General features: G+C 34.3%; 2 protein-coding genes across 3 annotated transcripts; both read right to left on the bottom strand.

Annotated features, from left to right (window-relative positions):
- Positions 1-5,824: 5,824 nt before the first annotated feature.
- LOC126666802 (7-hydroxymethyl chlorophyll a reductase, chloroplastic) lies at positions 5,825-11,151 on the bottom strand. The gene is made up of 19 exons (XM_050359676.2): positions 11,002-11,151; positions 10,807-10,921; positions 10,060-10,144; positions 9,873-9,984; positions 9,286-9,370; positions 9,127-9,168; positions 8,918-8,996; positions 8,158-8,209; positions 7,996-8,058; positions 7,724-7,821; positions 7,366-7,401; positions 7,220-7,281; positions 7,120-7,147; positions 6,851-6,930; positions 6,660-6,729; positions 6,521-6,578; positions 6,373-6,437; positions 6,193-6,287; positions 5,825-6,115 (listed from the first exon to the last, which is right to left on the bottom strand). Exons 1-19 carry the CDS (start codon positions 11,072-11,074, stop codon positions 6,025-6,027), a joined length of 1,389 nt encoding a protein of 462 aa, XP_050215633.1. The 5' UTR covers positions 11,075-11,151; the 3' UTR covers positions 5,825-6,024.
- Positions 11,152-12,124: 973 nt separating this feature from the next.
- LOC126666800 (protein BLISTER) lies at positions 12,125-21,231 on the bottom strand. 2 transcript variants are annotated; one of them, XM_050359675.2, is made up of 13 exons: positions 20,827-21,231; positions 19,301-19,937; positions 18,585-19,150; positions 17,752-17,871; positions 17,214-17,279; positions 16,704-16,814; positions 16,058-16,134; positions 15,404-15,471; positions 14,850-14,963; positions 13,983-14,161; positions 13,742-13,810; positions 13,088-13,243; positions 12,125-12,544 (listed from the first exon to the last, which is right to left on the bottom strand). In XM_050359675.2, the coding sequence occupies exons 1-13, from the start codon at positions 20,890-20,892 to the stop codon at positions 12,464-12,466; spliced, it is 2,310 nt and encodes a 769-aa protein (XP_050215632.1). In that variant the 5' UTR covers positions 20,893-21,231; the 3' UTR covers positions 12,125-12,463. The 2 variants fall into 2 exon arrangements, with proteins under 2 accessions (XP_050215632.1, XP_050215631.1); XM_050359674.2 differs by having other exon boundaries at positions 16,704-16,817.
- Positions 21,232-21,828: the final 597 nt, after the last annotated feature.

A 21,828-nucleotide genomic window follows, 5' to 3' on the forward strand; every position in this document is an offset into this window, starting at 1 on the left:
TTTTTATTTTGTGAGAATTTAATACAAATATAGAAAGTTTTGTTATTTGATTTCTATGTGGTCTACTTGGTAATAAATACAGCTGATGGGTTGAATATTCAGTGGTAGCCCACATAGGGCCCAATAAATATTGTGGACCCCATATCCATTAAATCTGCCAACATCACAATATCCTAATTCCTGACTCTGACTTGTTTCCATATAAAACAATGTTCTACTTAACTAAAAGGGAAACTACAAAATTATCCAAAAAAAATCCTTAATTTTTAATTGTATGCTTTATCTAAAAAAAATGGTTTCATTTTAACATTCTTACACCCTCAACAGATAAATCGTATTACACTTTAAAGATATATCGCTAATACATTTACGTAGCGTCATAGCATACAAATTGAACATTTTCACATATAAAATGAGAATATTGAGCATATAAAAATATAAACAAATTCGGGTCTAAGCCATTCTTATAATTTTCCCAAAATAAAATCTATTTTTCAGAATAGTGAATTGGTTTTGGAGGTCTTTGCATGTTGGCTTGCACATGGATAATAATTATAGGAATGTAATCGAATCAAGTTAAAGTCGAAGAGTTCAAAATCAAGTTTAAATTCGACTCAATTCTAAAATTTGAAAGCCAAAATTTTGGAACTTGTTTTATGCAAGTATTATTTCCATTTCTGCTCTATTTTAGCTACAAATAGTCTCATAAAAGTAAATATGAAGACAACCCATATGAGAACCCATACTGTTGCTTCACATGCATAAGAACTAAACTTCAATTTGTTCTTTCATCACCACCACAAAATTCATAACACTCTTCCTTCTATTTTTTTTATAATAATATACTTGTTATATACTTATTATATATTCAACTCCATCGAATTTGCAAATTCTATCTTTATCTACTCTTTGTTTTTAGCTAAAGGAGCAAAGATTTGACAGTTTGGAAATTGCATAAGTTATTACAAAGAACAACATTAAAACTACAACTGTATTTCTGTCCAATTCCATTAGATAGATGTTTTTTTCAGTCCTGCAGCCTTTTTCTTGGACAACAAGTTACCTGACAAAACACATGAGCATGGCCTCTGCTCATAATTCTTCCCATTCCTACTTGTTCTAAATCTTCAGATTCATGTATTTGTAATATATTCTCATTATTGAAAATTTGTTTGATGATCAATCGTGAATTCTGATTAGTCCATAAAATTTTTGATCATCGCGAGGATCGACATGATGAACTTAGTAGTCTCTTAGGATCTTGTAACCATCATCAGCAGATGCACATGTTATTGGACAATCACATTGTTATTGCCTAACAGGATAGAATTAGGTAATAGAAATATTGTACTGTACTTTTTGAACTTCTAATCTTCAGGTTCAAGAACTTGGCCTCCCTTGGGAATGTAAATGCATGCATTATAGATCAATTTACTGAGAGTTGCTGACTGTGTATGTTTACAGACAGTAGAAACTTTCAAAATGTGATATCATCTCTCTCATTATAGTATCCTAATTTTAACTTAAAATATATTCTCCTTGAACTTCTATTTGGTAATTCATATTATCCATGACATCACTTCAGCTCCGTTTTCATCAAAATCTAATAACATGACGGCCAACTAGAGTCCAATTTAGATCGGTAAAACATACAAAATAGAACTCCAAATGGTCGCCATGCTTGGTAAAAACAGAGTTTGAGTGACGTCAAGGACAATACGGATACAAAATAAAAGTACATGGAAAATATAGTTACAAATTAAAGGTTAGTGACTAAGATAAATAAAAGTTGAGGGACTGTCAGTGAAAAGTAACCGCCAAATTGCCGGCCTGTACAGGCCATGACAGCTCCTTCATGTTTAAACCAGAGGAAGTAAGTGTTGCGGAAGCTCAATCGATTACGCTAGCGAATCACGTATTGTGCTAAATAATTATACCGGAAAATTCCCAGGAAAGAATGGTGGGTCACAGGCGGACCACTTAAGTACCAAACTCCTTAGACAGAATTTCACACGATATAAATAACTTCACAATATATAACTCCAACTAGCCTGAGCGTTAGCTAATAAATAAACAATAAAGAGAACACCAACCTTTTAACGAGGTTCAGCCAGAAATGACCGGCTTACATCCTCGGGCACTGCCCAAAATACTCCACTAATTGTTTGTAACAAAATACAAACTCGAGAGAGAACCAACTAAGCCTTAGGAGTTAATAAGACTTGTTGTGAGATGAGTTTCAATGGGTAGAGGAGACTCCCTTTTATAGGCTAAGGAAGTCCTCACCCCTCCACTCCTAAGCAATGTGGGATTTCTACACTATATGTATATAGCTCAACAATTACAAGTCCCTTTTCTAAACAATGTGGGACAAGTCTAAAATGAGCCATATCCAACAAATCTCCACCTTGGCGAATTTTCTCTCTACCATCTTGGACTATCTTCAATAGTACCTTCAACTGCGCTTCAAAAGCGCCAACTCTCAACTGTAACAGTCAAGTACCAATGTGGGATGCTCCCACTTCAACGCTCTCCCTCACGCATAGCATGACCGAGCAGAGCAACCAATCCCCCCTCACGCATCGCGTGGGCCGGGCCACATTCAAATCTCAAATACTGAGAACACTAATCAAATTCAAACAATGTTTGAACTTGACTGCTTTCACAATCTTTGTCATCATATCAGCAGGAATTTTCATGGTCCAAATTTTCCGAAGTAGGACTCCACCTTCTTCAATAACCTCTGGCACCAAATGATATCGAACATCAATGTGCTTCGTCCTTGCATAGTAAACTTGGTCATTCTCTTTAATTTCCAATTTACTAAGCAACCCATGAAGCCAAATTGCTTCCTTAACAGCTTTTGCACTTTCCATGTACTCTACCTCCGTGGTAGACAAAGCAACTATTGACTGCAAGGTAGACTTCCAACTAAACGACGCCTTTGCTAGTGTAAACACATAGCCCATAGTCGATCGTCGTTTATCAACGTAGTCCGAATCATTATACCCAACTACATATTGACCATCTTTCTTGTCCTGCCCAAATATTAGACCAATATCCACAGTATTCAAAGTATACTGTAGAATTCAATTTTCATCTCCAGCCACCTTGAGTCCATCTGGCTGAGTCGAATTGATTTCCCCATCCAAGAATCCATGTAAAAACACTGTTTTTACGTCCAATTGAACTAGTTCCATATTCAAATTTGCTACTAAGGCCAACAAAATTCTAATGGAAGAATGTTTAACAACTCGAGAGATAGCCTCAATTCCTTCCGTCCAAACGTAGCTTTTAGCTACCAACTTTGCCTTATAGCCAATATCATTCTTGTTCGGAAATCCTTCTTCATATATCCAATTACAGGGACGTAGTCCCTCCAATAATCCTTGAGTTGCAAGAACCGTCAAGAATTTTCCACCATCATGCCCCAAACGCCAATGCCAAAGACTGATTTCTTCTAGCTCATTATCATCACTAGAAGCAACTATAGCTGACCCAATAATTGCATTACCCTGATAGTAATACAAGTTATTGTTCTTCCGAATTCCTTCCATGACAACCTGTGCACCCGAGAATACCTTCATAACTCCATTTACTGTAGTCACAACAAAGCCCTTTGATTCTAGGACTCCTACAGAAATGAGCTTCTTCGTCAAACTCGGTACATAGCGAACATCTTCCAGAATCCTTATTGACCCATCATGGTTCCTCAAGTGAATTGAACCAATTCCTTTGGTCAAACAAGGATTGCCACTTGCTGTGTAAACAACTCCACCTTCTAGCTCTTTGAAGTCAACAAACAATTCCCGATTGGGACACATATGATGACAACAACCCGAATCTAGAAGCCATTCAATAGGAGTATTTACCGATGACACAACAACCAATGAAAGATCTGAATCTTCGTCGTCACACTCAGCTACATTCGAAGCAAACTCAGCTTTTTCTTTATCAGTCTTACCTTTATTCTTCAATTTGGGACAATCCTTTTTCCAATGCCCTTTCTCTCGACAAAAGGCACATTCATCTTTCTCTGGTCGGGACTTTGATCTCCCTTCCTTTCCAATTGTTTGGCTTTTCAAACGGCCTCTAACAATCAAAGCTTCTGCTGCACTACTAGTATTTTCTTTCTTATCTTTTCTTCTCAATTCATAACTATATAATGCAGCGCAAACTTCGCTAAGAGACACACCAACCTTCCCATGAAGTAGAGTAGTTTCAAGAAACTCAAACTCTTCAGGAAGTGATCCCAACAACATCAAAGCCAAATCTTCATCATCAAACGTCACATCCAAATTCAACAAATCGGCTACTAATTGGTTGAAATTTGTGATGTGCTCATTCATAATAGTACCTGGGAGATACGTGAACCGAAACAGCCTTTTCTTCATGTGAAGCTTATTCTGACTGTTCTTTTTCAAGAATTTCTCCTCCAATGCTTTCCACAAACTACTTGCAGATGTTTCCTTTGAGAAAGGATATTTCTGCTCTCTGGAAAGACATGACCGAATGGTACCACATGCTAAACGATTGATGCTACTCCATTCTCTCTCATCAACATCTGCTGGTTTCTCTTTTTCAATAGCGACATCTAGACCTTGCTGAAATAAAGCGTCTAGAAGCTCACTTTGCCACATGCCGAAATGTCCTGTACCATCAAAAATCTCCACCGCAATTCTTGCATTTGACATTGCCATTCTTCCCGAAGAAGAAGCTATCAACGTGGATAGACTTTTGCTTCCAGACATTTCTGCTCCAACTTTTATTTAATAGCTAACCGATATGCCAAGGATAGAACCTTAGCTCCGATACCAATTGTTGCGGAAGCTCAATCGATTACGCTAGCGAATCACGTATTGTGCTAAATAATTATACCGGAAAATTCCCAGGAAAGAATGGTGGGTCACAGGCGGACCACTTAAGTACCAAACTCCTTAGACAGAATTTCACACGATATAAATAACTTCACAATATATAACTCCAACTAGCCTGAGCGTTAGCTAATAAATAAACAATAAAGAGAACACCAACCTTTTAACGAGGTTCAGCCAGAAATGACCGGCTTACATCCTCGGGCACTGCCCAAAATACTCCACTAATTGTTTGTAACAAAATACAAACTCGAGAGAGAACCAACTAAGCCTTAGGAGTTAATAAGACTTGTTGTGGGATGAGTTTCAATGGGTAGAGGAGACTCCCTTTTATAGGCTAAGGAAGTCCTCACCCCTCCACTCCTAAGCAATGTGGGATTTCTACACTATATGTATATAGCTCAACAATTACAAGTCCCTTTTCTAAACAATGTGGGACAAGTCTAAAATGAGCCATATCCAACAGTAAGCTAACAGAGAAAGCTAACAGAGAAATAAAGAATGGTTCCACACTAGCCACAATGATCCCATTAACATGCAAGCTAAGAAGCGCAGAAACTTCGACAAAGTTGTGTTTCCCGTTTCGGAAATGTTTCGGAAACCGGAAACTCTTGGACACTCGTACGAAACGTTTCGGGTCATTTCCGTAAATAATAAAATTTAAAATTTGTAAAAAAAATTAAAACCATTACCCACAAATAAAAAAATCTAACTAGTTACCCATAAATTTTACATTCGCATTGCCCACAATATCAAATATAAATTATATTATATTTTTTTATATATTTATAAAATTTTAGATAATATTTTTATAAATATATCTCTATATTTTTGTTATTTGCATGTTTCCCCACGTTTCGTGTCCTTCATTTTGAAAAAATTTCGTTTCCCCGTGTCCGTTTCGTATCGTTTCCGTTTCCCGTTTCCGTGCTACCTAGTGCAAGGACATATTAAAATGAAGAGCTATATTTCATTAAATGATTAGTATTGACACACAACTTTACATGACTCTGATGATCAACCAAATAGCTTAACTGTGAGACCAATAAACTATAATTTCCAACCCAGATTAAGCTACAAGGAGCATAACGTCATCATTCAGACACGACGCCTACGCAAAAATTGTCACATCCATGATAGCATCTGGTAGTCACTTATTCTGTAGCATCTTATCAATTTCACCATTACGGTTGTACATTTCTACTATTTTCTTAGCATATGAAGGTGTATGCCGGTCAGCTCTGCATATGTTACGAGTAGTAAATGTTAAGAGCAATTCCAATGTAATACGACAAGATCAATTCTCATTTAGTTATACCTTTCTTTTCCCCAGGCGCGGTTTGTATACAAATAGTTCCTGATGGTATGATAGTCCAGTGAATAGCGGGCGAATTCCACACCTTTTGGGCCAATCTGATTCCAACGAGCCAATTCATTATATCAGTCATTTTCTCACAACATGTGTCATAGAACAAGATAAACAATAAATAAATCTCACCAAGTTCAATATAAAAGCTAGAAAATTGCCAACAAATCTCGGTGCAGGTTCAGAAGGACCCTTCCCTGATGAAAAACAGAATTAGGCTTCGTGTCGGATGCATATAAGAAATATTTTCGCAATATAACAAAAAGAACGCCTTATATACCTAACTTAGCATTATCATCTGCCTTCACAGTTTCCATAACAAATGGTCTCCTGTCACCCTGAAATATTTCTTGCATTCATAAGTCGAAATTCATGAGGTAACTAAATAAACACAAACAGGACATAGCAAAGGTTCTTACACTACTAACTGTTGGGGTAATCTTAAGAAGATCCCTTACCAAACCCAGCATTTCTCTTCCTCTTTCATTCCTACAATGTGAACCATTATTATATAGGCAGGAAAATTCAGTTGTTTGTTTGACAATATTAGCAAGTGATAAAAAATTAACTAACATAGAATCCGGTAGGCTTGAATTTTATATAATCTCACCTGACTGTTACATATTGTGGATGCTGTGTCATGCTAACTCCAGAATATTTCGGAACGCCCATATAACCAACGACCATATCCTAGAGACAGAAAATTCAATTTTAAGGCAGAACCTCGCCATTTTAACAAAAAATTCTTAATAGTTCTTTCTATGCTCTTGCAACTAATCTTTGTTGCAGTAATCCGAACCGCTAACTAAGTTTATGTAGCCAAAATATAAGTCGGTACACAATAAAGTTAGGGCTATAAGTCAGTTGACAGAAACTCACCGCTAAAGCATTTGTGTAGTCAAAACAACTGCGGAACAGAAACAGAACTTTTAGTAATCTATCTATATCTATGCATCTATACACAAAGAACAAGATTTACCTATAGCAAGATGGAGCAATAACATCAACTAAATCGTTGGCTGGTAGACAGAAATAAGGAACCTGCTTTAGTAAAGATTGGATAAGAGATGAAGCCGCAAATATTTTGAGAGTTAGACCAAGACCAAAAAAGAGGGTAAGTTTTACCTCTTCAATTCGACCATCCAAGTGCTTCAAGTGGACCTACAAGGATCCCAGAAAGGATCAATCTTTACGCAATAGAAAAATATTCACAAGATAATCGTACTTTTAACATAACAAAGAAAATATGCAAGCAACAAAACTATGCATCTCTACCCTCCACCCAGCAAAACTTTGCATTCACGTTTTCTAACCAAATTAGACATAACAAAAACAAGCTATCTTTTGAATGGTGTTCTCTGTCTACCAGTCGATAAGCACGGAAAAAAGTTATAAACATAAGGATCAGCAATCACTGATCCCCAATATACATAGGTAGTTGAATAGAGCAAATGTCCAAGACAAAACATTAATTAGCAGAAACCTTGTAATCTTGCATAAACTCATAATGAAGAACTGTTTCTGGATCATCACTTGCGGCTTTTAAAAACTTATCAAGCCCTTCTCGAGGTCCATTATCCACTGTTGAAAAATAAAGTATCAGCTGTGGCTTAAATTCATTGGCGGAATGGTAAGTATATGCAAGTTAAAAACATACAACCTGGCATGCTCCAGGTAGAGCCAGAAACATAGGAAAAATAAAAATGATATTGCAATTTGCAAATTCAAAAAACAGAACATAAAGCTTTGGATTACCACAATTGGTGCCTAGTACATAAAGCTTCTCCAAGTTTAAATGGTGCTCTACAGATCTTAACGCTGCAGTTTAAGAAATCAATCTGCATTACGATAGTACTAGTCACAATAAGGAAAAAAGCAAACTAAAAAAAGAAATTGCCAGAGACAATTCAGTTATACCCTGCACTTGGCAACCAACACCACAGAAAAGAAGACGTTTCACACCTGCTGCCTGGTTAGAAAAGAAAAACAGTCATCTCTCCCTCACTACATTTTCAAACTAACTTAGGATTTCAGGATCGAATAAATTTTTTACAGTCAATTTAGCTAGTACGAAAAGTCAGTCTTCAGCTTACAGACTTAAATAGCAAAATTCATGAAATACACCACTTACTAGATGCAATGTGGTAACCTTAAGTTCGGTGATTAATATTTCTCCCCATTTTAGTCAAGAATTCAGTTTGTTTTTTAAATTTACAAACAACTTCAAATCAGTCTAATGCATATGGATGGCAAATGGTCGACATTCCCTGGATGATATATGATATCATTTCCTAATGCCTAAAAAGGGTAAGTTACAAGTCAGCATGGAGAAATGTAGTGAACCATTCGAAACTTTTATCTTTAGAGGATCATTTATTTCAAATCATTGTTATGGCTAGGAACTCAAAGAATGACTTAGAAGATCTGTGAGTTCTTTTTTAAGTCATACCAAGTCCAAAGACAGAAAAAGGTAAAGAAATAAAATGACCTACTCGAATTTGTTTAGTTATCCCAATAAACTTAATCATATAAGAGGGCCATCAACTCAAATCTATCCTTCCCCCATGATTTAGGAGGGAAAATAAGTTCAAATACCAGTAATCCACAAGGAAATCTTTAGAGGGAGAGTAAAATAAAAGTATCAAATAAATCAGTTATAAGCCCAGTTGTAAAGCACCTCAACCATTGCAAGAGTATTAAGATTAGGAGATAATGTTGGCTTGACTCCTTTAGCAGCTAGAACTTCCTCCGGTGTCCTATTACAAAACAAGATGGAAGATCACCGATTAAATGAGAAACCCCACGTAAATAAGCAAATGAAAATTTAGAATCAAATAAACAAATAGAGAAGGCCATGCTCCAAAACAAAAGATGTAATAGAAAAACCTGGCTAGTACAGGCCGTGGAGAGAATCTGTCATCTGGGTCACTGTATCGACAAACATAAAAGGAATCAGAGGAAGTTCATGAGCTCAATCAACAGCGTCTAAAATAAATCTATATAACCAACTAAGCTCATTTCATTGATATAAATTTATAGCCCCACCTTTGTACACATATAACAGCATCAACCATGTCAGCTTTCAGCATCTCGATTGCAATGGTAGTCACAATCCCTGTCCATTGAGCTCCTGCATTCCAAGAGAGTTACATGCAGAAAATATGAAAAGTCCATAAACTGCAACGAACTGAGCCTAGTTTAGAAAATGAATTTGAGTATTTCTTTTACTAGCTTTCAGCAGTAGCCCATTGAAGGGACGGGTTCATTTGAGAAGACTTGGCATTATTTGGATTGAACAACATAGTTTGTACAATGAAAACAAGGGTAATTGAAGTTGTTGAAAAAAAAAATGAACATTTAAAGAACTCATATAAGGTGAAAATAAATGCAAAAGATTACATTAGGATATTGTGTGTTTGGAAAGTCTAAATATTCAAGAGTATATTTAGTCAATTATCATCTTTGAAAAGGTTATTGATCCTAGAAATTAATTCTTTCTACTTTAAAAATATATTAAAAAAGGCATTGAGAAAAACAAATCAAATCGACCAAACTTAACATATTTTACAAATTTATAATCAAACTCATTCAAATGATTTGTTTTTCCAAACAAGCCAATGAGAAAACGATACCTTCAACAGGCGTAGTTTTACGAGCATACAACAACTCTTCATGGACCCCTAAGTACATCTCATCCGAAGAATCAGATTTTCTCCCTCTGCCATGGACAACAGGCTCCAAATTCTGAACAAGATAATCATTTATCAAATATTCACACGCCCAAAAACAAACAAACAAACACAAATTCAAAGAACTTACTTCAATTCTAGACATTCCATCTCCAAGAAAAGCACAAGCATTCTTGACATGAGCAATATAATAAGAATCACACAACCCACATTGACTGTAAACAAGAAAAAAACAGCAAGTAAATAAAAAAAAGTAAAAGAAAAAGGACAACAAATAATTTCTAACACGGACATGGAGAAACGAGATACTTGGACATGGACACGATGAAATGGTGTTATTTTAGAGCTTCCTATGTTAAAAATGAACTAGTAGCACGAAATAGGAAACGGAAACGACAAGAAACAGATTTTTTTTTAAATGAAATACACGAAATGAGGGGAAACATGTAAATCATAAAAATATAGGGCTACATTTATAATATTTAAAATCATAAAATGTTATATATATTAAATTTCATAAATATATTTACGTCAATTAATAAAATAAATAATACATAACTAAACCCAACAAAATTAAGAAGATAAAATTTATGGTAGATAATGTGAATAATAAAAAAATGCAGGCAATTGATTAAAAAAATTATCGGTCGAGAATTTTCTAGGATTTGTTTACGACTGCCTAATTTTTTAAATTTATCGAAACAGCCCGAAACATTTCCTATGAGTATCTAATTTCCGAAACGAAAAAACCCAACTTTGTCAAAATTTCCGTGCTTCTTGAAGTTTCGTGTCCGAAACGCCAAGTTTTCAGCAGTTCACGGAAAACACTGATCGAATGAAATGTCCGTGCTATTATATAAAAGAAAAACAGTTAGACCTGCAATGGTCTTTAGCAGGATAAGTTCCACCAGGTGGGATGGGTTTGGAGCGTTGCCTCCAGTCATCTCTTAGCTTCACTGACTTATTTGAGGAGTTTGAACTGGAGTTTGTATCTGTTTCAAAGACAACAATAAAATTAATGAAGCTTATAAATGGAGATTAATTTATAATATGTAATGGAGAATTGGGTTACCTTTGGAAGGGGAAGATGATGAGGAGGAGATGATGATAGGATATGAGAGCTTGCAGAGTACACTACTGCTCATTTTTGAACTGTAGAGTGAGTGAGCTAGCTACGTTCTGCACCAGACATGGCCGTGGATTTGTGGCGTTAAATTGATTGTTCAACGACGCCGTATTAATGGGAAAAATTGGAGTTCAATAAGAAGATATTTTTTTTTAGAGTTAACTCTCAACTTGTAAGCAATAAACGATTAATATATAAATTAATTTTATACACAAATTAATTTTAACGTTGGTAGTTATAGTTAATTAGTTTTATTTTTATAATTTGTCTCTTCAATTTGTATACTAACCCTCAATTAATAATTTGTTATAAGCTAATTTGAAAAGACGAAGTTAATTGAGTATAACTACCACTTTAAGACGATATGTCTACATTGTTTGAAAGTTGAGGGTGCCACTTAAATAGTTTTCTTTTATTGTTGATTGGCATATGAAACAAATTTTTTTTTAGGGGTTTATTGTTGGTTGAAATTGTTGATGGGAAATTCTTTAGTATTTTAAAAAGATTCATCTTTTAGAAATAGTAGCTATTTGCTTGAAAACCCACAATACTATTCACAAAAAACTCCTTAAATTTCAAAAATTGCTCAATTTTACCTAACAAATTTATATCACTCACTTTTTCCACTTTTATTTTTACTAGTAATATAGATACATGACTGATATATTGTGATACTAAGCATACAAAATTAAAACTTTTCAATATAAAAATATAAAGCATACAAAACTATTTTTTTTTAAGATATTAAAAATTATATGACCAATTTTAGTCCATTTTCATAATTTCTCTTTTAACTTTCACTTTAGCGTTTTAAAATCGGATTTCAATGGAGTGCTGCATCTGTTCAATCAAAAATTACTAATTGTCCAGTCCAATAGAAAATTAAATATTAAAAAGACAACTCGACATTCATATTATAAAAAATTGATATTCCATATTCAACATATAATAATTGTAAAATATGCTAAAATTCATAATTTAATTTGTAGCCAAGCTATTGAAAACTCAGATCAGATCAGTCCGACTTATAAACACAATTTTCCATCTTTTACAGTGAAACAAATGCACATTGAAGTCTGTAATTTGTGTATTCATTAGTTTCAATCCCTTCCATAGCAAAACAAATGTCCCATTTAATTTCTTTAACACAAAACCATTACAGCAACTAAGGGACTTTCTTCTTGTCATTCATAAAAACAATGACAAATTAATTTCCCAAATCAATGGGAAGGCTTACTGGAAACACACTATTTTTCTATTTCTTGTGTTACCAACAAAAAATAAAATAATAGATGGTATAACTAAGCTCGAAATATACATATTAAGGCCTCTTCTCTCACATTGCCAAAACAACGGGTGTGTGACGATGAAACTACATAGTAACAAGCGTTTCTGTTGACTGCATGTATCAAAGAAGTTTACTCGTTCTTCGTTTTGATGGTCCTCCGGGAAAGAGCTTCATTATCCATCCCAAAACCCTTTCCACCACCTATTTAGAAGAAATAAGTGCATCAATGAACGCATTAGTTCACAAAAGCTTTTCCGAGTTTATCTATGTCCTAAATATCCGTGTCCCAAATTGAAATTCATTTTTCTTGTCCCGAATTATAGTCAGTCATTTATATCTTAAATGAGCAGTTGTCATTAATTATAATAGAATAGGTTTAAAAGAAGACAAAAGATACTAAACGACTACAAGTTGCTACTTGTTACTACATTAAATAAGGATAATTATGGTATTTTTTTTTAATAAAATAACTCTTTTTCTCTAAATATAATAAATTTCTAATATTTGTGTTTGTCCTGGACTGCCTAATAATCTGGGACGAAGGAGTACAATTTTAACTTTAGACATCGTGAAGCAAGAGAAACATATTCAATCTTGATAATCACATTTCAGCGAGAAGCATAGATTTTTTAGAAACTAGAAGTTCTAGAATTCTGAAGGACTCATAATATAAGGTTGCAACATCCATAGACTGCTCTAAACATTTGTTTCATTAAGAAAATGAGTTGGTTATAAATGCCATACCTCATCACCTTCATCTGCATATGTAGTAGTCTCATGCATGGTACGAGAATCAGGTAATCTTGCTTGGATATTCTCATTTGCCATGCTTTGAGCAGTCAAAAGCTCTAATCTTTGAGTTTGAGCCTCAAGTTTACGCGACATCTCGTCATTTAAAACCTTTTCATTCAAAAGAATACATCATGGTCAACACAAGCTAACAAAATAAACATTCTAAACAAACTAGTAACTACTGACCAGGCGAATACAAATCGGAACAAATCGCCCAAAAATTAGAATAGAAATCTGACCAACATCTTTAAAATAGATATTAATCAAATATAAAATTTTCTTGATCTTTAAAATTCTTGGTGCCCGTGTTAGGATTAAAAAACCTTATTTTTCTATTTTATGACACTTATACTACCATAAAAAATCGGCTTCTTGTATTTGGTATTGCAGTTCCTGTATTTGAACGACTTGGAGAACATAAGGGACTGCAAGTGATCATCTGATTGAAAATGTTGGTCAATTTCTATTCCAAGACTTCAAAGAAATCCAAAAAAGTACAAGCATAGTCAAATTAAATGCCCACTTCCTAGTACGTGAAAACTTTGCCAAGCTTTTCTGCTTTATAGTGGTGGAAAATCTTGTCTCATATTTCAGCTAAAATGTTACCTTCAACCTGGAACGTTCAGATGACTCAGATGCTAGAGATTGAACCAATTCTTCCTTCTCCAATGCTAACTGTATCACAAAAGAGCCATTTCTTAGTATCGACTTCAACATCTACTTCAGTTGCTCCAGCAAGTCTTATTACTTTCAAAAAGAGGAGAGGGAGAACAAAAGGAAAGATAAAGAACTCCCGAAGCAAAAAAGGCATCTCATTTCAAGAAACAACAAAAATCTGAAAACTGACCTCAGAAATTAACGTGTTGATATTCTCAATCATTCTCATCTGGTCTGGAGGAATGTTAACAGATGAATCTACAAGAATTGACTGACCATTTCCAGGCAGAACAGGAAAACTGGGAGTATCACTTTCCATAAGAGATGCAGTATCACGGATCTCCTGGTTGGAATGGTCAGGAATCACATCTGCAATTTCAATCGAGATAAGAAGCAAAGACTTCAAAACAAAAACAAAAAAACTTTAAAGGATCAAAATAAACAGGATCCTATCAAGAAGTCAAGTCTCACATTCTCATAAAGAAAAAAAAATTATTTCAGACCTCGATTTTATTTGAGATGACAAGATGAGTATCAATGATGGCCAACTATACTGATCATAGATTGACTCATTAATGTGATTCCCTGCTATTTAAATGCAAGACTAAAAAGCCTCACCCATTTACCAATAGGTCGACATGGACAACCAACTGCACCCCAAAGCTGAAGTATTTCAGCTAAGCCCTCCCAATTCAATAAAGAACACGTTCAAATCTAGAACTATATATAAACTGAACTCATCAAAGTAGATAAGGGAAATTATATTTTAGTTTAGCAATGTGTGAAAGTTATCACCAATGCAACAAGACAAACGACTATTAAAGGAAACCCTCATATCAATAGTCAACTAAGAATGAACTTCAAACTTCCAGTCCACAGTCCACAAGACAAAGGGCATGCAAGAGCCATAATAAAAGGAGGGGCAGGGGTTCAGGCACAATAAAGGAGACACTCGAGAAGTTATGGCTTAAAACTGTCCATCTAATCAGGTTTCTAAGACTGGCTAGAACAGGTATTTCATCGTCTTTGATGTAGACAAATAGAGAAAAAAGTTCACCTAAATCTTCTGTTGATGTAGACATATCTTTCTTACTGCTGGCACTCTGGCTAATATCAATAGACTTTCCACTAGCTGAAGCTTTTCGTAGCTTGGATTGCAATAATTTCTTCTCTGAAATATAAAATTGACAATTAGTTAAACAGAACCAATAAAAATATGTGTAACATTTGCAACAATTTAAAATATCAATCTCCTTTTTCATAATTTGTGCTTAAGATAAGGATCAGGGCATCTTAGACAATTCATACTCTATTTTGGATGGTTAGGCATTTCATTATGAAGAGTTAGTTGGCCCATTCCATAACAAACAATCTACTTTTTACATGATATCTGTCAATCGGTCGTAACAATCTTTAAGCAAATCATTAAAACTCACATATGCATTAAGGATTTTGTTTAATCAACAGGCTTTACTGAATTAATTAAATGTTCTTAAAGATGATGTCTAATAGAATGTGATGGAAATCTACAATTAAGAGATGAAGATAGAAAGGTATGTACTATGTCGTGCTCAAATGAAAACAAGCAGTTCTTTAATAATAAATAAAAACCTTCTTTAAGAGCATCAATTGTTAATTGCAAGTCCTGACGCTCTCTCTCTAGGCTGGACATCTTCTTTCTGCAAAAGTTAGAATGAGTTGTAGTTGTCAGCCAAATGAATGTTAGTGACTGTAAGCAATTGAGGGATAACCCAGGACTACAGCAAACTATCGCCAATTGAAAAGGAAATAATTAAAAATAATATCAAAAAAAGAGTTCCACTCAGCATGTCGCTGAGTTTAAGGGTAAAGCAATAAGTCTGGGCTATAAAATGCTCTTGGTTCGCGTACAGAAGCAAAAATACCTAGAGTCCTAAATGAAATGTGGGAAAGGAAGGACTTCAAAAAAGAGAGTATTTGTACATAGTCTATCCTAAAAACTGTTTAGAATACAGTTCAATCATATATCCATAGAAAAGTCAAGGGCAGTAAATAATAAGAGCGTCCAATTTAAAAGTACCTAGAACAGCATCCACTCCACGACCATCACAAAAAAAAAACTTACAGAAGCATCTAAAACAACCACCCACCCAAAAAAGAAAAACTTACAGTAACATCTAAAACAACCATTACACAGTAGAGATGTAATACTTTAAACAGGATGTAAGAACGCATGAAATCAAGTTAAGCTGAAGATGCATAGTCAAACTAAAAGGAAAAGCATACTTGGATGAAGCGATTTCAGCATGTGAATTCTCCAATTGCCTCTCCAGCTTTAATTCATTAGACCTTAATCTGAGTGCCTACATAAATTAATTACACCACTTGAGCAAAGAAAAATAGTAGCCAGTGCCCCAAAAAGAAGAAGCATTGTGTATGTGTATGTTCTGTGTGGTTGACCTTCCTGGTCATTACAAAAACTCCAGTGTGCATAATCCAACTTGTTTCTTCATGCGACAATGATCAATATAATTTACTGATAAAACCAGCATAACTATATCTAGAATAAATTTAACTGTATTCTGCATCTAAAGAGTTATATTTATTTTTTTCTTATAAACTAACCAAACTGCCTCCAATGATTATCAGAGCAAATATAAGCAACCAGTTTTTAAATTTAAAACACAGATCTTGTAGAATTGCTTTGCAGCCAAACTGACATGACCTCCATGCATATGCAGAGATTAAAACATGCTCTAATTGCAAACTTGAAAATGAAGGGAAAGAACAAAAAGTTGCATACTGAATAGGGTCTAGTCAAATGTTGCAAATATCAAATTCGATCCAATTATTCTAGGAAGTCCACAAAATTTTTAGGCACCAGAGACAATGAAGAAGAAATCGAACAAAGGATACCAGGAAAAATTACTACCTTCTCTTCCAAGCCAATGACCTCAGAAGCCAATATTTTAGCTCGCTCATCAGCAGCATTACACTCAAGTTTTGCATTTCCATATTCCATTTGGACAGACTCAAGTTCCGCCTGCTAACATCAATGTCCACACAGCAATGCAAGTTTAAACTATTGAACAAATTGGCATATTAAAAACAGATGAATTATTCAAGCCATACAAGCATTAGGGCTGAGAAGAGGAAGAAAAACAATGTGAAGAATCAAGTGGCACCAGTACCCACAAAATAAAAATCCCGATTTTAGTCAAGCACACTGATATAGCAGAAAAGGCATTTAACATTAAAATAGTAGTGAAAGTATCATGAGGGCCAGCTCATTCTTTGAGCAACCACTTTACAAGTCTTAACCTGATCCTGAAAAGTAAAGTCTAGACTAGTAACACAGAAAGCAAGCAAGAGCACGGATACAGGAGCACATATAGATGCATGATTGGGGAACTGTAAACATGAAAAAAAAGTTATTACTGACCAAATGGACCTTGATTTCTTCTTGCAAATTCTCCATGTCAGATTTCAATTGGTTGACATTATTTCTCTGTTGAACAAGTAAGCAAACAAGCAAATAAGTAAACAAATATAAAATTACAAAAAATGAGATACAATTAAATAAAAATAAGTGCTTATCATAATGATCAAAAGATAGGCCGCAAAACCAATATAAAAATTTAAACAAAATGGGCCTAGGCAAATTACAGACTGCCAGATCACTGTTCGGAAAAATTGGATTGGCCAATACCTTTCCAGACTACACAGGCTATTACTAAGTAATTTTGTTTTGAGAATCTGCAAACTGTCTCCTTTTATATCTATACATATCCAACCAACTGTATAACACAAGCACTCCTAATACACAACATAACAATTCATTGGAAATAGAAAAATAATAATTTTCTAGCATAGTTGACATATTATTCCAAGAATAGCTGTATTTTAGAATTTTAAAGACAATTAACTGATAAATTTCGGGAGAGAAATAATGCCACAAGAATCATGTGTCATGAAACTACCTGTTGATTATAATTATCTGTTAGTGATGAATTTTCAGCAGCGAGGGACTCTGCCAATGCGCGAGAAGCTTCAAGAGCTCGTTGCAAAGAAAATTTTTCTTGTGTCAAGTCTTCGATATGCTGCAGCATGGAACAAAGAAAAAAAGGGATCAGAAATAAAGTACGCAGAGAATCTAAAACAACAAACTCAGAAAAACCGGAATAGATGCAGACAAATGATTATAATAGAAAAAACATAAATATGAACAGACCAAATGTGATATGCTTAACTGTCTATAAAACATAACTATTTAAGGCACCAAGAACAAAATCATCAAATTTGCTGCTTCAAATCTTTAACCAGAGTCTGCAGGACGTTGAAAATCGTGTTACAGATGCTATATTAGAAGGACCGACAACCACTTCCCAAACCCACCTACACCCCATATCAGGGTAAACAAGGCCAACAACTAGACATGAGAGGGTATTGCAAGAAAACTACATAGGCTATTAACCAGGTAATCCACAGTCGTTGCATACTGCAATGGATCTGTTCCGTAAAAAAAACGCTAGAGATGATGCAAATTAAAACCCGAAACACATCATATAGAAAAGGATATGTAATTGTAAAAGGACAATTTATGGCAATATTCCAATTGGCTAAGATTTCAATACAAACTTAACACTCCTTATGCCACATTACAATTTACGGATTTACCGCATCAAGAACCATATGATCAAACTAACTACGTATGAAATTTGAACTTAATGAGATCAACAGCAATTTAATGTCAACATCTTGACTAACTAATAAACAAAGCAGATACCGTAGAAAACCTATAAAAACTAAGTACCTGTTCCAATGTAGAAAAATCTTCATTTTGTTTAGATGAAAATAATTCATGCTCTCTCTTCCAACTATTTTCGGCTGACATCACTGGATCTACCCCGTTACTAGAAGCGACGGAAAACGTAACTGGATGCTGTCCTACAGTTTGAGTCTCCACTGGTGGCTTCTGAAAGGTAGATGATCCTAGACCACCAATGCCATCTGATTTTAGGGCACTGGACAAAAATGACTCCCTCCTTTGCTCAGTTGGTTGGAATGAAGTCCCCGACGAAGCTCTATTCACATTAAGCGTATCAAGGAAGGATGGACGAGATCTCCTAGAATTAGGTTCAGATGTTCCAGAAAATAGTTGAGTATGATTCAAGGAGCTCCTCGTATCTGAATCAGAACCAAATGATTCAGATGTTTGTGTGTCTTTACCATATGCACTAGGAAAACCACCAGGTGAGCTACTAAAAGTATTTCCCCCAAAATCTGAACTTAACGAACCATTGAAGTGCATTCCCCCATGTAAACCTTGCTCAGTTTCACGACCAGACCCTCTCAAGTTGTTATTACTTTGAGTAAAGTCTACAAAGCACCAAAACAAATGAAGATGCTTAATTCCCCAAATCGTACTCATAAAATAAAGTACAAAACCCATAACCATGTCATACAAACAGGTGGAAATGGAAAACTAGACTAAAAAAATTACATTTAAAGTAGGAAAGCGCATACTACCAGTGGCCAATGTGCCGGCATAATTGATCTCATTTTGCGGTTGAAAAGCCGAGCCATAAGGTGAGGAAGATGTGGAATCCTTTATAAACCTATTGTTTTCTGTTGACTGGAATGGGTTAGATTGACTAAAACTGCTAGAATAAACATGACTTTCTTGTGATCCTGGAGCAATAAAATTGTGTGACAAGCTACTGTCTGGCACTCTACCATGGCTTCCATCATATGTGTTGAAGCCATTATTTAATTCATCAGTCCCAGGACTATATTTGACATCGGCTGCTCCTGCAAATCCCGAAGCACCAGAACTTATAAAGTCATAATTATTTTCATGTGTGTGCAATGTATCTTGCAAAGATGTCTTGGCATGACTAGTTGATGGAGGCCTGGTATCTGCATGTATAAATAAACCTTGCTCAACTTTTGACGTGGTACTAATTGTGTTGTTGTCATTACTGATAGTTGCATCAATGCTTCCAGGCCGATCAGATGTTCCAGCTCCATCTATATTTGTAAGCCTGACACTTTCAGTCTCTAAAGGTTTCTTGTTATCAACTATAACATCAGATGCCACTGTTGGGCTCGAGGCGGGAGCTTTTTTGGCTCGTTCTGCGGCCTTTTTCTTGCGAAACTCCTCCAGCTGCAAAAACAAAACAAAAGAACAAAACGTATGCATAAGAAAAACTAAAATAAGGAGATCATAATTCTAGATGCTACATGTATTTTAATAATTGAAAATAATTGAACTAAACAGAAAAGAAAATGAAAGATGAGAGAATATGTAAACAAATTCTACTGCCAAATATGAGAAAGTTGACATACAACTTTAATGCAAAGAAGTTCAAGAAGGAGACTGTTATTTCTAAACTCCAAGGATCATCATATTGCAATTATTGGTCACAACTTATGCATATTGAAGTAATGGCTAGTTAAAGCTTAAAAAACAGAATAAAGTTATTCATATATCAAGCTTCAAATAAGTAAAAGAGTGAACATAAACAGCTGAAAAATACAGCAACGATGTCAGTAGTAACAATTAAAATCTGAAAAGATGACAAAACTTGGAAGTTAAAATTCAAAAATTACCCGGAGCTACTAATAATCCAAGTTTAATCACACCAATACACCCACCAAATGCATGTATATCAATGAGATTATGCTCTCTACATGATCATATCCAAAATAAGTTATTTCTTAATTTACTAGGTAATTCAGTTTGTCGGGTCTGAAAACGAGATATAATAGCTGTTTAATAGATTCGCAGTCTAAATCCGGCTCATAAGTTTGATACAACTAATAAAAAAAATAACCTGAGCTGCATTGAGCAAAATGCTAAAAAGAAAAAAAAATCAAACTGCATTTGCTAAATTAAAATAAACAACCCACAGTAGCAGCACCACATCAAATAAAACATTGCAGTTTACAATTGAAGGTACTAAAATTTTAATTCTAAACCAAATAATTAAGCTAAGATAATAGCAAAAATAAGGTAACTAAATTCACTGATCAAACAAATTAAAGAGCATTACCCGTCGTTTTCCGGCTTCAAGATGCTCCTGTTTTCGTGAGCTCGGCAACACCTGAGCCGACGCCATTGAACCGTTTCCCCAATCCAAAATCCAATCAAACCATCCACCAAAACCGAATTAATTCAATTCAATCTAATTACAAACAATTAAAAAAATTCAGAATCCCAAACCTAAACTGTTCTGTTAAGATCAATTGATTTGAATTTTACAACGGCTAAGTAAATTTCCGAATTGATTTGAATTTTAAGAGATTTGTTTGGGTTTCTAATTTTCCGGGAGCGGTGAGATCGGAGGAGGACAAAGAAAGGAGGGCGATGTGTCGCGGTTTGTTCTCGCTCCTCTCAGATCTCCTACCGTTATTTTTTTTTTATTTCATCTTTTTTTTTTGTTTATTTGAAGATTTTATTTTGTTTTCAACATTTGTTGGGTAAACAATTTCAAAAACTCTTTCCTATAAATATTTCAAATATTAGTGTTGTTTTACGTTATTCGTAACGTGATTCGTTAATATATATTATTAATTTATTATAAAAATTAAAACAACTTATTAATTTGATAATATTATAAATTTTATTGTTTTTATAATTTTTATAATTTTTTTAGATATATTCTAATTACTACAGTTATTGAATTTTGTTTTTTTGTTATATTATGAAATAGATAGCAATAAATATAAATTTATAAGTGAATTCTAAATAAAAGATGTATAAAAAATAATTTTAAAAGTTATTATTCGTTGGAAATGAACAAAAAAATTAGAATCAAATAATAGAAAATAATTTATTACAAGTTATCTATCTTGATTAAAATTTTAAATAAATTATTTAATAGTTTTACATTTTTTTAATTATGAAAGTATTTGTTTAGACCTCTATCATATTTTAATATATAATACAGATAGATATAGATAAATATGTCAATTATTTGTATAAGTGATACTATTTGATACAAATAAAAGAAATTTTAAAAAAGCAGTTGAAACCTACATTTGGTTGGTTATGT

The sequence above is a fragment of the Mercurialis annua genome, linkage group LG2 (assembly GCF_937616625.2).
Source record: "Mercurialis annua linkage group LG2, ddMerAnnu1.2, whole genome shotgun sequence".
Taxonomy (NCBI): Eukaryota; Viridiplantae; Streptophyta; class Magnoliopsida; order Malpighiales; family Euphorbiaceae; genus Mercurialis; species Mercurialis annua.

Excerpts from the sequence above, each read along its gene's own strand:
- LOC126666802 (XM_050359676.2), bottom strand. The coding sequence starts at position 11,074 with ATGAGCAGTAGTGTACTCTGCAAGCTCTCATATCCTATCATCATCTCC. Across the intron at positions 7,148-7,219 it reads ATTGCTCCATCTTGCTATAG|TTGTTTTGACTACACAAATG; the intron begins GTAAATCTTGTT and ends TCTGTTCCGCAG. Across the intron at positions 6,116-6,192 it reads CGCGCCTGGGGAAAAGAAAG|AGCTGACCGGCATACACCTT; the intron begins GTATAACTAAAT and ends TAACATATGCAG.
- LOC126666800 (XM_050359674.2), bottom strand. The coding sequence starts at position 20,892 with ATGGCGTCGGCTCAGGTGTTGCCGAGCTCACGAAAACAGGAGCATCTT. Across the intron at positions 17,872-18,584 it reads ATTTTTCTACATTGGAACAG|CATATCGAAGACTTGACACA; the intron begins GTACTTAGTTTT and ends TCCATGCTGCAG. Across the intron at positions 16,135-16,703 it reads TCATTGGCTTGGAAGAGAAG|GCACTCAGATTAAGGTCTAA; the intron begins GTAGTAATTTTT and ends TAATTTATGTAG.